The 16,226-nt window shown below is 41.2% G+C and overlaps 1 protein-coding gene across 4 annotated transcripts; it reads right to left on the bottom strand.

Annotated features, from left to right (window-relative positions):
* Positions 1–1,552: 1,552 nt before the first annotated feature.
* On the bottom strand, positions 1,553–15,757 carry top1b (DNA topoisomerase Ib). Of its 4 annotated transcripts, none has more exons than XM_071542489.1 (21): positions 15,650–15,757; positions 15,328–15,352; positions 13,402–13,498; positions 11,848–12,008; positions 11,598–11,629; positions 11,379–11,479; positions 11,154–11,244; positions 10,956–11,041; positions 10,691–10,806; positions 10,473–10,594; positions 10,251–10,373; positions 9,964–10,151; positions 8,174–8,318; positions 7,816–7,959; positions 7,259–7,444; positions 6,521–6,589; positions 6,239–6,353; positions 5,404–5,531; positions 5,075–5,169; positions 4,777–4,926; positions 1,553–2,776 (listed from the first exon to the last, which is right to left on the bottom strand). In XM_071542489.1, exons 1-21 carry the CDS (start codon positions 15,680–15,682, stop codon positions 2,674–2,676), a joined length of 2,310 nt encoding a protein of 769 aa, XP_071398590.1. In that variant the 5' UTR covers positions 15,683–15,757; the 3' UTR covers positions 1,553–2,673. The 4 variants fall into 4 exon arrangements, with proteins under 4 accessions (XP_071398590.1, XP_071398589.1, XP_071398591.1 ...); XM_071542488.1 differs by having other exon boundaries at positions 11,379–11,483; positions 11,593–11,648; positions 11,870–12,008; XM_071542490.1 differs by having other exon boundaries at positions 11,598–11,624; positions 11,870–12,008.
* Between the last annotated feature and the right edge of the window lie 469 nt (positions 15,758–16,226).

Genomic DNA, 16,226 nt, shown 5'->3' with positions numbered 1-16,226 from the left:
GCAAAAAAATATACATGTTGCCATATATGACCAAATATATAGTCTGACGTATATTTCAAAATATATTTATGTATAATGTATCCTGAGATAAGCTTGTTTCAAAATACTTTTGGGGCCTGGGAAAAGATACATTTAAATATATTCCATGTCAAATTTATTTTATCAATTGTCAAAGTGACATTTTTTGTAATAGCCTAATGACATACATTTTCTCTATATATTGTACATGTATGCACATATTTATATGTGGTTTCCATATACAGTATGTCAATACATTACATATATGTTGTTAAATATTAGGGATGGGACAATATGCTTATCTCACGATACGATTCCATACACGATATGAGATTCACAATTCCATACAACCACGATACGATGTAATAAATAAAAGTTCAGCGACAACAAAGTTTGACTGTGCAGAATTCTGTTTATTTCTGAGACACAAATCTTTCTAGAAATAGCATTGGCTGCTAGAATGTAAACAACAATTTAAAAATTAAATTTATTATTTAAGTGTAAATAATATAATTTGGATGGAGAGCTTGTGAAATTGTGATGCTCAAGCATCTCATTTGTGATTACTACAGCAGAATAAAATGGAGCTAACATCACAATTAATTTTTCTGCCCCACGATACGTATTGTCACATTTTTGTGTCGCAATATATTGAATTTCGATATCTCGTCCCATCCCTATTAAATATACAGAAAAAGATTATTTTGCACATGGGAGCATAATTAGTTAAAATGTCCAGTAACCTTGGTGACCATTACACCAAGTGTAAAGTATATAGTCTTTAACAGTCTATAACAATAGGCTACGATAATGTTTCTGTGCAGGACTTTTCAAGCACAGCAGTCCATATTCAGTCTATAGGCCTATACTACACAATGAATCATACATTATGTCCCTTCCCACTCCCACTCCAGCCCAAACCAAGAACTGCAAAGTATGACAAACTGTCAAGTAGCTGCACCACAAGACATTCATCACCACATATGACACACCTGTCTGTCTGCACCAGACCACAAGCGCCCTCTTTTTTTTTCTTACCACATATATTCTGTCCTATTTAGCCTACTGCCTTGTTCACACCTTCAGTGCAGTACTAAAAACACATAAATGTCACCCAGAAAATAGTGTTGTTGTTTTTGTGTTTATCCTCACCTCACTCCACTAAAGTCAATCAGATCATTGAGAATTGGATTGCGACCCCCCCCCCCCCCCACACACACACACACACACACACACACACACTGTTAATTATCTGACAGGATTATGTTTCTCTTTGTATACTTAGGGCAGCAGCTTTCTCTCTTTCTCACACAGACACACACACACACAAGCTTCCCCTGCTTTCCATCTGACAACTTGAATGCTTAGTCTTGCTGTTCTCACAGTTCATGTCACTCATAAATTCATTATTCATTAAATAAGACGACCCTTCACCCTGAAAGAGAAAATATAAAGAAGAGCAGAAAAAAAACAAAAACAAAGCAAGGACAAAAGGACAAGGTTGATGTTTTATTCTAAAAACTACAAAGCCCAAAACAATAAGCATTCAACCAAACAGGAGTTGTGTGTTAAATGATCATATGGCAACAGATATTAATGACAAAAGTTAAGACTATCAATTCACATTTAAAAATCAATTCAAAGAGGACACTTTTTGCTTACTCACAGCGATACAAAAAAGCAACACACTAAATCTGATGGATTTCTGTGATCTTTTTGGCAAAACCCACATCCCTCTCACATTACTTTTTCTTTTTGGAAGAACAGTCTTTTGTAGCTCTCACACCAAAACATAAGCTGTAATAATAATAGCCGTTTCAAGTAACCAAGAGGAATGTTATTTCTTGTTCTTTGAAAAAATGTGAAAACTGACACACACACATACACACACACACACACACACAAGTTGCATATAAACACAAAGAGAGCCTTTTGCTGACAATGCATACAGCACACATTTTATAAAACACTGAATAAGGTACTGAAAAATGACAAAAAATATGTACATCCCTGAAATAAACAGCAAAATCAAACTAAATGGAAAAAAGACAACATTCTGTGTGCTAATAATTATATAAGCATAGTGCTAGGGTTTCTATTCTTCACGTTGTCATTGCTGTTTTATCGATCTTTCACACCATTTTCCCACAAATTGAAATTCATTATCATTATCTCTCTCATGTTGTTTTTCACAGTCTCTCACACAAACACTCTTGTCCATTTAACTTCTTGATAAAGAGTGGAAAATCGGATGATTTATTAATTCATTATTCTATTAGAATATAGAATTTTTCAATAAATCTGATGGCTTAAAAATTTCAGTACAGTCATCACAGACAGAAGATAATACTAACGTGTTCATAGTAGTTTGATTTATGGGCAGATAGCTGCAGCTACATACATACTACTGTAAATTTTTGTAGTGAGATGCCCTTTGGCAGCTTGGTCAATTGCTTGGAATTAATTTCCTATATCCACAATCGATCTATATATACAGCACAATTATTAATGAGCTGTCACGGCCCCAAACAAAGTCTTTCCTTCCTCCCTCACACCCCTGCATTAACCACACAGTGGAATCATTGACATTAACTACAAACCATCTCTACAATCAAAGGCATGGGTAGAAAAGGGAAAACGGTTAACAGTAGCGTTTTAAAACTCGTAGTCGTCGTCGGCCATGTCGATCGCCCAGGCGAACTTCTCCCGCTGGGTTTTGTTGTAGATCTTCTCGATGGGAATGCCCCACTTCTTGCACCTGGAGAGGAGAGAAGATGCGTCAGTGAGGGGGGGAACTTTCACTCTCTCTACAAAAAAAAAAAACCTCTCTCTCTCTTCCTCTCACAATCCATTATCTTCAGAGACATCTCATATACACTGAACTTATACTAATGTTTAAAGTCATGTTACGGGTGTCACTTGCACGCCAAGCACTTCCTCTCAAAGTGAGTCTCTTTCCGCTCTCAAACCCACACTGCCAGTCAAAAGTTTTGACACACCACACCTCTTTATTTTTACTATTTTCCACATTTTAGAATAATAGTAAAGACATCAAAACTGTGAAATAACACAAATGGAATTATGCAGTGACCAAAAAAAGTGTTAAACAAAAAAGTATCTTATATTTTAGATTTTTTAAAGTAGCCACCCTTTGCCTTGATGGAAAGGCAAAAGGCTTTGGAAAGAAATTCAACCATAGGCATCAACTTCACTATTTATATTTGTCTAAGAAACACATTTCAAGCATTTAAACATAAGCCTTTAGATCAAAATGGCTTTAAGAGAATGAAAAACATAGTACATTCAGTGAGGTTTGTCGAAACATTTGACTGGTAGTGTTCCTTCATCTGCCTGCACTACCAAATCAAGCCAATTCAAAAACCACATGCTTGAATTATAGTATAGCTAGTATTTTTTTTAATAAAAGGAATATAATTAATCAACATCTTCAAACACTCCTCTGCCCTAACTTTACTCCAAATATCACAACACTGACCACAGCTGGAGCGCTTGGCTCAAACATGGACTTTTATTCCCACAGCGGCCCTTTGATCTTATTCCACACTTTGATTGGGAATCTTCTACCCAGAAGAACAAGTACAGCACAGTTACTGATGTGTACCAAGACACACATCATACAAACGTCTGGAAGCAGACAAACATTTTTATTTCACAGATTCCACACTGAAAAACACATTAGAAACTAAAGCATCTCAAAAATCCAGAGGGATAAAGGTTTTAAGGTGACATATTTAACATATTTGAATCTAGCCTAGGTAGCTAGCTGGTAGCTAACTAGCTTCCCTTCTAAGTTAAAGCAATCGTAGGTGTTGTTCCCGGGATGCCAGCGAATTTGAACTGTTACGTCTATCTGAAGTCCTTACTTATGTGTTGAATGCTAGTATTATATATATATGCAATAATATAGAGCTTCCCACCCCAAATGTTCACATTAGCCACCATGTTGCAGGTGTCATTTATGCTAGCAAAGACTATAAACTCCTCCTGGACAGATTCTCTTTCCAGTTTTCAAATCTACTACATGCTGTGCACAACAGCAGTATGACAGACGGCTCTGCTACCAGTCAACCCGATTCAACTTCTTCAACTCTGTTACACACACACACACACACACACACACACACACACACACACAAACAACTACAGTGTGCACCAGGTTCCCATGCACCACCCTACAAAGGGGGGACCCCATCCCTGACGCCTTGCAACCAGGCAAAACACAGAGCATTCCTGTATCCATTGTGCTTGAGGAGGAGGCTCTCCATAAATAGCTGTGGGGCATGGGTTAGGGAGGGCGGACCGCTGTTCCCCTTTTCTGCGGCCTGGCCCTCCATTCAGCTGCAGACATCTCCTCATTGCCTTCCCACATGGAGGAAGGAGTGCTGTGTGGGGACGCTCCCTGGCTTGCAGAAACAAACCCTATTGTTCCTCACGCTCACACACTTTTCTTCCTCTTATTTTCCTTCTGCAGCCGTTAGCTTTTTTGCTTGTGCTGCTCCTTTTCCCACAATGCAAGAGCATTTCCTGTCTTTCTGTCACCAAGGTAGATCTGTACCCCCCCCCCACACACACACACCCACCCACCCCCACACACTCACACACTCACACACACACACAGAAAGAACAGCCTATTAAACAGTAGGTGGTTTACTCATTTAAAGTCACTGTCTTTTTTCACTTTACCGACACCTGTGTGGCAACATGACACTGAATAAAGGAAAATAAATACACAAATACCATGCGACAGAGATGCGTGGATCCAGGTAGTTGAGCTTGGAGGTGCCCAGAGCAATCTGCTTGTTCTCCTCTCTGTCTGTGGCCTGCATCTGCAGCTTCATCAGCTGCTCCTCTATCCTCTGGACGGCCTTACGCTTCACCTCCACAGCCCTGACACAGAGAGAGAGAGAGAGAGAGAGAGACAGAGAGAGAGAGATGCAGAGAGAGAGACAGACACAAACGAGGGGAGAATTTTAGGTATGGGTAAACTGTGACAGACGGTCTCTAGTGGTGGTTAGCAGCGCTCTGCTGTTCTTACTTTTTGCTCTTGTCATCGTGAGAAGCCTTGTGATCAGCCTTGGCAGTCTTCAGCTGCTTCCTGGCTGTAGACAGTTGCTTCTGTTTCTCATCGATCTGCAATCACCACAGTCACACACTGAATGAACCTCTATCTGTGATCGTGTAGAGGGGGAATAATTGCATATTGCACGATGAAAAAAAAATCCAAAAGGGCCCCAAGACAATTCATTTCCTGACTGGAAACGCAGTTAGGGTTGCAGTTGGGGTCACAATGACATCAGTTTGTGGAGGTACTACAGTACAGTCAATAAAAAGAGGAAGATGAAGAAAAGCGGAGAGAGAGTTTACCTTGGTCTGAAGGTTTTGCATGGACTTCTCAAAGGTTTTGGGCGGAGCTCTCTGGTGGTTACAGAGGATGGCCACCGCCCGGTTGGCTCGGTTGTATGACAGGATCTTAGCCGGGATGCCGTCGTCCGCTGGAGACCCACAGAGAAATCCAACGAGGACAAGAACGATTTAGGAAGGAAAAAAAAAGAGGAATGTAAGTTTGAAGAAGTATCTACCCAAATCTTGCAGCATCTAATGATGCATGGCAATAAACATTTTGCTCCCTTCCGACTGATACTTTTGAACATGCTACACTACATTTTCCACTTCAAAATTCCTTAATTTTTCCAGACATGAATTTCTTGACTGGATTTTATGATTTTGTTTTGTGTTGAATATGATGTATGCTAATAGTGGTTGTGCAATATGACTGTTAACAAGGCCTATCACTCATTGCTGATTATGATTGGGTTTTGTTTTACTGGGCTGATTAGATTATTCCTCACAACAACATCACATGTATGTAAAATGTGAAGTGTAACATTATGTGAAATGACAGTGGGTTTACAATTATATAACCTGTTGTTAAATTGTGTATCAGGACCAAAAAACAAGATTTCTACAGACTTTTTGAGACATTTTTTGTGCAATTCCCAAACTTTGAAGACCTGGAAAGGAGCAAATTAATTTCCCAGACATTCGCAGACATTCATGACCTGGGTAGGAAGTAGGAACCCTGTGCTTCTACACTACATCACTACATCATGGTGTTTGGCTGTGCTTAGAAACTATGTGATGTGAAGGCTGTCATTCTGGAGAGCTGTGCGTACGCCTGACTGCGGCTGCTGTCACTTACGGCAGGTAAGTTCCTTGAGCTGCTGCTGCAGGGTGATGGAGGCATTGTAGGTACGGAAGACCTTGGCTGTCAGGCCGTCCATCAGCTCCTGTAAATGCTTATTCAGAATAGAAGTCTGCAGGAGAGACAGGAGGGAAAGAGGGGACAGGCGGGCATGGCAGAGGAGGAAGAGTGATACGAAAGAGAGCGATTAGATTAACATCATCCAGTTTTTTTTAAAGATTTAATCAAGTTACTTGGAGCGAAGCCCTGGAGGCAGATATTCATGTGTGTGTTTCTTACGTTGAGTCTGTCGAAGAGGTCGTCTTCAGGCTGCTTGTTCTCCAGGAACAACTGAAGATTCTTGAAAACCTGATACGAAGACAGCAAAGATTCATTCAGCATCTACATTTAACACTTGAATGTACTTGGTGGTCTGATGGTGCTCATAGATGCACCACCAGATTTCTGCCAGATGGGGGTGCTATCTTGTTCCTGTGTAGGATGACAAGCACAGGTGGTTTTGTTACAGGCTAGTGTGTGTTTTTTTGTGTATATGTGTATGTGGGGATGCAGAGAGAGAGCAAGTGCGGCAAAATACACAATGCCTAGTTATGTGTTGAAGAGTGTGTGAGGGAAAATGGAAGATGTGTCCTGTGTGTGTTTGAATGTGTGTGTGTGTGTGTGTGTGTGTGTGTGTGTGTGTGTGTGTGTGTGTGTGTGAGCCAGTAATAGCAGGAAACAGACCACCCCCTGAGGCAGAGCTGACGGAAAGCCTTTAGGGCCTGGATCACCTGTCTGTGCAAACATCCTCCCTATAACACACGCACACACACACACACACATACACACACACAATTCTGCATAGCAACGTCTTACAACCTCATTAACACTAAACCCACATATCAGCCAAATTCTCACCTAACACCACCCTCATAAAACGGGAATCCAGACACCATAATCAATCTAACCCTAATTCTTTCTCTCCCTCCCTCCCTCCCTTGTCTTCTTGTCCTCTCTCTCTCTCTCTCTCTCTCTCACCCTCTTTTCCACGGGGATCTTGTTGTAGTAGCGGATGGAGTCCTTTCCCAGGAAGTCAAACTCCACCACGTACTCCTGGTCATCCATCTTGGGGTACAGTTTGATGTGCTCCACCCTCAGCGAGCAGCAGCCGACTGTGTCCGCCGTCTCGCCCTCCTCCTTCTCGTTACCCGCCCTCAGCGCCAGCTGCAGGGGGCGCACCACACATCTTGATCATCATCGAGAATAAAGCAGCTATAGCCGTTTATTTCTTAAACTTTGTTCTATCTATACCAGTAGTTCTCAAAGTGGGGTGTGGGAACCCTTAGGGGTCCTTGAAATGATCCTAGGGGGTCCACAGTGAGATAAAAAACGTTTAATTTTCAGCGTTTCATTAACTGGAGAGCAAAATGACAGAATGCAGGGAAACCATATTCTGATGATACATTTCACTCTCTATAACACCAGTAAAATCACTCCTTATCTACAATCTTAACACCGTCAGAATGTTCTTTAATCTTATTCTTTAATATGTAATGACTATGCAATAATACTAATATTACTGTATGTCTCCTCACCTTGTCTATGAAGTATAGCGCCACAGCTCTCTGTCTGATCCTCATCTCTTTTGACTTCCAATCATCTCGGTACTGGGCGCGGAGGCGGTCCACACACTTCTTCAACCGCCGGGCAGTCTCATACTTCTGCCAGTCTTTCTCCCCCTACACACACACACACACACAGAAATGTTAAATTGTTAGTCTGTATTGATTTGGTAGATTATTATTGTTTGGTCGAGAGGGAGAGAGACAGATTATGATGTGTTCAAGGGGTAAATGCTAAAATTTTCAACTGAGACAAGTGTTAGGATTAAGATTAGGATCAAGACAGGACTGGAAGTGAGGCTGGAGGCAAAAGGTGAGAGGTCACAGGCACCTTGATCCTGGAGCTAGGGTTCAACATGATGTACTTGATGGACCCCTGGATGTTCTCTGTCCAGGACACCAGCCAGGTCACCTTGTTGTCATGGCGAACCTCCTTCCATCGCGTGCCTGGGGGAGGTTTGGGGTGCTTGGAGTCTCTACAGAAAAGGAGGTGGACTTAGTGAGACTCTAGTCAGTACTTCCCACAAGTTGGCAGTCTTCTTTGGGAGGGAGGGGAGTCGAAGTATGTTTAGACTACGTTTCTAACTTTGTCTCTCTATTCAGATGAGTGCAGATGCAGTTGAAGATGAAGTTCACTAACATGCTTTCAGTGCTTAACAGAATTAAATCTTCTTTTTTTTATAACTACATTGTTGAGAAATGGCTCATTGCAGCACCTGAAATGAAACTAAAACAAAAATTTCTTGGGCAGCTGTTACTTGGTGGGCCGCCCAAATATTAACATTATACGGGAAACACAGCAGCTATTACACAATAGAGGACAGAGAAATGTCCCAGTAAAACAAAACCCATTGATAACTAGTATGTGGAGGCCAGCTTGTCCTCTCGGGGTTGTGTTATTGTTTCCACACACACAGTGTACTCTGACAGGAAGACTACCTTTGACACAGTGCCGGCATGTGTGTAAGTGCATGTGTGTGTGTGTGTGTGTAAAGGATAGGCCCGCCATACCGTACATGCCACATGCAGCACATACATTCTTCTGCTAGGGTCTATGTAATGGCAAGTGAATGCTACAGATTAGCCTTCCAAAAAACTCACACACAGACACACAGACACACAGACACACACACACAAACACATACGGAAGCTAAGGCAAGGAAGGACAGTGATAAAAAGAAAATTATTCCAGGCTACTATAAATAAATGCAGCAATCACAACATGGCAGCCAGAAGATGAAGGGGGGAGATAAGGGGGGAGAAGAGGGAGACCAGGAGTGGGACAGAAACACAGCAAGGAGAGGGAGGGAGGGAGGGAGGGAGAGAGGGACTGAGAAACAGAACAGCGAGGTGGGGTGTGTGTGGAAAAGGGGTAGTGGGGCAAGAATGGGGTGGAACACACACACACACACACACACACACACACACACACCGGATTGCAACAGGTCCAGGCAGTTAAAGTAAACAAATGACATCAGGAACATATACACTACCAGTCAAAAGTTTTGGACACAACTTATTTAATGTACTATGTTTTTCATTCTCTTAAAGCCATTTTGATCTACATGCTTATGCTTAAATGCTTGAAATTTGTTTCTTAGACAAATATAAATCGTGAAGTAGATCCTATGTATGAATTTCTTTCCAAAGCCTTTGCCTTTCCATCAAGGCAAAGGGTGGCTACTTTAAAGAATCAAAAAAATAAGATAGTTTTGATTTGTTTAACACTTTTTTAGTCACTGCATAATTCAGCTTGTGTTATTTCATAGTTTTGATGTCTTTACTATTATCCTAAAATGTGAAAAATAGTAAAAATAAAAAAAAATGCGTGTCCAGGTAGTGTAGCTCCCATAAACACCCATGTAATTCTGTTTTCACGGGCGCACAAGTTCACATCCTATCCTCAGGATGACAGTTTCATCCACTCACTGTGCACTCTCACATAATCTGACCTACATGTCAATGTTGTGCAATGGTTAGACAGGGCCTCCTTGTGGTAAGGACACAGAACTACACATAACATTGACATCTGATTTTTGACATGTTTTGTGTTGTGCCTGTAAATGCTAAAAAAAGGCATGGGGAGAATTCATTGCAGTGAGGGTGATGATGACGACCCACTTGCTACAGTTGATGATGATGTCTTCCGGTCTGATGCGGCGTTTCAGCATGCCCATCTTCGGGTGGTCCCCTCGTCCTCTGAAGAGGCCCGGCGGCTCGATGCGGAAGTTGCCGATCCTCTCCTTGTGGTTGTCCATGATGCAGAAGCCGTACTCCTGCAGGGTCCGCTCGTTCTCCTCTTTGATTCTCTGGAAAACGTTTGAAAAGATTCACGCTCAAAATACAACATGAAGACAGACTCCATTAGGTTATATAGCAGTGGGAATAATATGTACTTAAAGGCTTACCTGTTTCTCCTCTTTTGACATCTGTTTCTTTGCTTCTGACTGGGCCTTAAAGTACTCATTCATATCACTGAAGTTGCACTTGTTCAGGTCAGTGAGCTTTGACTTCTCCTCTGATGTCATTTCCTGGGATCAGAGAGCAAAAATGTGAAGTATGTCCATCTTAAATACCTGTGACCTCACACCTGACACACATCACATAGTGCAGTGTCCTGTTCTCCTCACCTTCCTCCAGTCCTTGAAGAAGTTCTTCCTGAAAATGTCCTTGGTGGTGTACTCATGATCCAGCATCTTGGCAAAAAATGTGGCTACCTCCTCAGCAGGAGCGCTCAGTTTCATAGCCTTACCTAACAAAATAAAAGAAAGAGACACAAATCAGTTATTTATTACCCCCAAAATAGCACAATAATCTTCTGAATAATCTTTTACACAGGCAGACTCACCGTCGTAGTAAAATTTGACATTGTCAGGCAGGGGTTCATATGGAGGGGCGAACACAGGACCCTTATGCTCCAGGAAGCGCCACTTGGAGCCATCAGTGTATCTTTCCTCCTCCCACCTAATCACCCAAACCACACAAAGAGAATAACCCATGAGAGGGAAGAAAAAAAATCCTGGTATCTGTTTCTCAATAGCTTATATCAGCTAACAACCCTCGGTGTGTAACTCCCCCAGGAAAAGAACTATGTGTCCCCACAATTATCTTACCATTTCCACTTCTCCTCTTCTTCCTTTTTGCCTTTTTTCCCCTCTGTTCCCTTTTTGTCTTTTGTTTTCTTTTTGGGCTTTATGTCCTAAAACAACATGTGGAGAGGAAAAAATATAAATCTGGAGAAGAGACTAGAAATGCCAGACAAGAGAATTTGAGGATGTATGCATAAAATGAATACAGAAAACATAATGAACCTCATCGTCGTCATCTTCTTCATACTCCTGTTTTCTCTTCTTGGCCTTTTTGTCATTTTCCGTCTTGACTTTTTTGGGCTTGTATTCGAATCTGGAAAGAAATGCATCAATAATCCGCTTGAATCTGAGAACATGGCTTTTGATGACACCCCAAAAAAAAACCCTCAAAAGTGATGGAAATGGAACCAAAAGATAAGGATTTGGACTGATTTGAATGATACGCACTCCTCGTCATCCCATTCTCTCTTGGAGGTCTTGTTGTGTTTGGGAGAGGGGTAGAAGCCGTTGTCTTCTTCAGGCTCGCTTTTAATGGCAGGAGGGCTTGTCTCTCTGCATCAGACATTGAAGACATTAACAGTTACTTATATTTCATGACAGTTGCTCAATGGACCATTCAGTCATGTTCTTTATCCTGAATTCATTCGCGGTCACTGTTTACCTTACATATCCATTTTCTTTCTCCTTTTTAGGCTTCTCTACATGGGACGGTTTGATCTGAAAGAAACAGAGAATATATTAGCAGAGCTCTCTATGGCTTTTGATGATTCAAATATACTCCACGTCCTACCACACCTTTGAAGAATGTTCAGTCGGATGGCTGAAGGCAGGCTATCCTCCCACACAGTCTAGACATTTACAAAAAGTTGGAAAATGCCAATGCGGTTTGAATCTTTGAGCACAGATTCAGAGTGACGCTCCGTGCGAGACGAACAAACCTTCTCCTCTCTCCTCTTCTCTCTGTCCTTGTCTTTGTCCTTGTGTTTTTCCCTGTGCTTGTCTGAGCTGCCGTCGCTGTGCTTCAGCCTCTCTTTCTCTTTGTCTCTGTGTTTCTTCTCAGAGTGTTCCTTATGTTCGCTGGAACACAGAAACCACAGCGGAGGGGTCAGAGGTCAAGTACCTAGAGGTCAGACTCGGTCCAGACACAGGACACAAAGGATACCAGCCACAAAGCATGAACGGCCAACAATATAGACAAAGTAATCTTGATTGAACACTGACAGTGTGATGGAGAAATGCCATTTAACAACTGCCAAAGTCATGACTCTACTAACATACTGCAGCTCATAAGCATCACTACCAGATCCAAGACAAAAAAACCACAAAAACCACAATGGCTCAAATTACAAATGCTCCACAGATGCCATTCATAAAACAGGACTTCAGAGAATCCTTGTGACTTATGTTTGCTGATTTAAGATGGCAGGGTTCTATTACTGTCAATTAGATCAACATTTTCCTCTGTGAGTCTTTCATGTTTGCTGAAAAGCTTGCATTTTTGTTTGATGTCTCACACTGGCAGGAGGTATAAGCTATGGAGTTGTATCCAAATGCATCAACTTTGTCATCGTCTTTCTCAACAAAGAGTCAGTTAGGACAGCGAGTATCAAAAGTACATGAGAGAATTTTTACCAAACAGCTTATATATACACCGGTAAAGACACTGTGGAGCATCGTCAGGATTAGCACATGCTGATTAACAAGCCATAAACCAGTAAACTACCTCAAAATGCCGAGTCATTGTTCTCAATCAAGATGCACAAAAACATTAATGACTGAATATGTCAAGAAATGGTCATCCATTTCAGCTCTTTTAGTGCCCCATAGTTCCGGTGCTACACAGCAATGACTCATTTGAACAGCCGTAGAATTTAGGACTCAGATTAAACAGGCAGTTCCAATTTCCACTTGCCATAACTATTTCACAAGCTATACTGATTAAGTTGTAGCTCTACTTGTAATTATTTTTGCAATAGACACCCACGCTAGCATTACATGATATATTGATATATTGGGCTATATCAGCCAGTCATGTCATCAGTCTGTTATGCCTGCAGGGAAATTCTATTTTTTTTGCTTTGTTTTTTTTTTGTTCATCTAATTGTTCAATGTCTTGTGCAGGTAAATTCTTCTTTTAAAGGCAGAAATGCATCCCAGAGTTCCCCCTACCATTTAACTGGTGGGGTGGGTCAACCTGCTATTTCTACTAGTCCTAAAAGAATTTCAAAAGTACTGGTTTCAATGGAGACGTTTAGGGTCCTATGGTCTAAATGCTGATTCAGAGGCTTTTTCGACCCTGCCAAGAATATAATTCTGGGAGGACACACTGAACAATTGTCATTTTATGGGACATAAAATCCATCCTAATTCACCCTTAAACTACTATAGAGAAAAGAGCAACTTGCGTATTATATGGTAGTGAACCAAAAGTGAGGAGGAAGACAAAGAAAAGAGGGGAATGGCATCATACCTGTTGCTGTGCTTGGATTTCTCGCGCTCCTTATCTTTCTTGTGGTCTTTGTGTCTGTGTTCCTTGTCTTTGTGCTTGTCTTTATGCTTGTGAGTGTCTGTGATAAAAAAGGAGAGATCGACTCGTTTACTAGCACTCAAAAAGCAAAAAAAAGACCTACGTATGGAACTTAAATAAATACAGCTAAATTCGGGTGTCCCTTCAGTGTATTTTGAGGTAGGATGTTGTGTACAAACATGAGGTGAAAGAGAAGAAAAAGCATCCTATACTATTTGGATGTCCAATAATATCGCAGACGCACACTTGACTCTACTATTGATTCTTCTGATGCACCACGATATACACAATAAGCTACTCTTCAAATAAAAAAAATTAAAATGAACTTCCCTGTATTGAATGGTAAGCCGACAGCAGGGAAGGGGAGGGCTGGGAAGATAGTGAGGCCAGAGCAGGGGAGGCAGCGGGGGAGGGCAGAGATGTAAGCTTGCTCTGAAGAAACGAACGTGGCTTATCTATATTCTATATTATCACAACCAAACATAGCAGATGCCCTCAGTGTCCTCAGTGCCATCACGCCCAACACACACACTTGCTACTGCTGACCCACAATCCCTTGGGGCTGAACCTCCACAAGACCTGCATGATCGAGGGGTAATGCAGGTGCCATTTCCCTGACAAAATCACTGTAATATTCCTTTAGGAACTTACAGTGTGTGCTGTTCTCAATAGTGACTTTATGGTAGCCTATTTGCTACGGTTGCACCACTGTAATATTCCTATAATATTCCCATTATTCCTATAGAGACTTGCAGTCTTGCTGTATAGTAGCCTATTTGAATACATACAATGTATTTGTATAATATTCCTCTAACATTTATGATAGGATTACTATATATTATTAGCGTTCAACTTTTGATTTAGTGACCTGACTTCTTTAAATGAAAATAGAGGGAAATATATAGGAAAATAAGTAGTATCAGTAGTATAAGTAGTAGTAATTAGTCCAGCCTCATCCAATACTGATCAAAAGTTAACTTTGATTTTTCAGTGTCATCCTACTATTGTGTTCCCTGCCTATAGAAATCCTGTGTGGGGAAGACCCGACTAGGCTTGATCATCACCTCGTGGCGCCCCGTTGTCATGGCAGTTTAATAACGGGTAGGATCTGCTATTGTCATAGGAAACAATAACACACATCCAGTTATCAATCAAAACAATCCCCATGGGTTGCTTTTCTCTCCATCAGACTAGGCAGGAAATTAATTTTCCAAGAAAAAGTGCTCTCAACTTTGCAAGAGTCATGGACAATCCTATGTGGGTCTATGATTTGTGCAAAAATGACAGCTCCAGGCATATGGTTTTAATAATGTAGTGCAACTTTCTTCTCCATCACTTTAAGTTTAAAACTAAAATTTCAAGATTTCCAACAGGCAACGCAGAAAAATGTCTCCAGGAATAAGATGTAACCGGTTTACAGTTGCTGGAGGGGCAGAGATATGGGCTGGGAGAGGCGATAAGCGCCCAGCTTTCGCCTCCATATCACGGCAGACAGTTCCCTCACTGATCGGCGCCCTGGCTGTTAGATAGAGAAAAAGAAAATGGCGCAGAGACTAAGTCCTCAACCCCAATTCTGCCACTTTCGGCTCCAAAATTTGGTGTAATTGCACAGGCATATCACAAACCTAAAGCATGCATAATAAACACGATGCCGGGCGCTTTCGGAATTTCCCTTCAGATTAAAATACCGAGGGGCGCAAGTGTAAATTTGAGACCCTCTTTTTGAACAATAGCCGCAAGAGAGTGGAGGAGAAGGGACTTAGTCTCTGGGACGCCATTTCTGTCCTTTAAAAACTAACAGTAGACAGGTCACGATTCCGAGTGGAAAGCCAATATAATATGAATAAAATTCCTCATCGGAGCACCTACCGCTTGCTTTAGATCCAGAATTGACCTGAAAATTGAGAAAACAAAGGCATTTAATATTTCAATTTCCTAAATGCCGGTAGCTTGGTTATTTGATCAAGTTTCAATTGGCATGCAAATAAATTCCAGACATATGTCGCTGCAATATACTACAAAGAGTGCATACATATTAAAGTTGTCACTGGAATAACAAATAGATAGACTAACTTATTTACTTGTCCGTTATTTCATATCATGACATTATTAATAGTCGCCAGCCATGTCACTAATTGTCAGGGAATAAAAGACCTGTGACACAAAACCATGAATAACTGATCAAAGGTACCTGAGAGTCTTTATGTCCATGATCTCCGCTCATGGTCAAGTTGTTTCTGTTTGTAAAGCAGGTACAGAAGACAGCTGTTCAGGATGCGAGGCTCGGGGAAACCTTGATGAGACTGTGTGTGGAATGGAGTCGTTGCGCACTGAAGTCCGAACATTTAGTGACTGCGCATGCTCAAACCAATGTGAAACCTGACAAAATGCTCTGCGTGGTCCCTACCTGACCCAATATCAAAATATCATATATCTCAGACAAATATAGCAATTTGGACAGTTCTTCCTTTCAAATTACATAAATGAATATTCCATTCGGCTCATAGACTAGATGCTTCTGATCTAGATATGGTATTTAGGGCAAAAAAATGTAGCCAACTCATAGGGCATCATGTCCCCTTCATCCCCTGTCAGTGCCCCAATATCTCCTCATCCAAATAAGGCCCTGACCTTCCATCACACTCAGTTACACTTACTACTTGATCAATAATCTTCTAGTAGTTCAATACTGGTTTGGAAAGAATTAACAAGCTGTGACTGAACCTAACAAAATAACCAACTAGAAATAAAACAGATCGAACAATTTC

Source organism: Centroberyx affinis, unplaced genomic scaffold, assembly GCF_046629955.1.
Source record: "Centroberyx affinis isolate AG114_WGS23_722 - 3 ecotype Tasmania unplaced genomic scaffold, CSIRO-AGI_Caff_v1 ptg004114l_1, whole genome shotgun sequence".
Taxonomy (NCBI): Eukaryota; Metazoa; Chordata; class Actinopteri; order Beryciformes; family Berycidae; genus Centroberyx; species Centroberyx affinis.
This window is presented reverse-complemented; position numbering and strand designations above follow the sequence as displayed.

Bases quoted from the DNA above. Each gene is read 5' to 3' on its own strand.
- top1b (XM_071542488.1), bottom strand. From the start codon at position 15,682: ATGAGCGGAGATCATGGACATAAAGACTCTCAG. The intron at 12,009-13,401 runs GTATGATGCCAT...TCTGTGTTCCAG, and splicing joins AAATCCAAGCACAGCAACAG to CGAACATAAGGAACACTCTG. The intron at 5,532-6,238 runs GTAAGTGACAGC...GTGGGTCTCCAG, and splicing joins GCTCAAGGAACTTACCTGCC to CGGACGACGGCATCCCGGCT.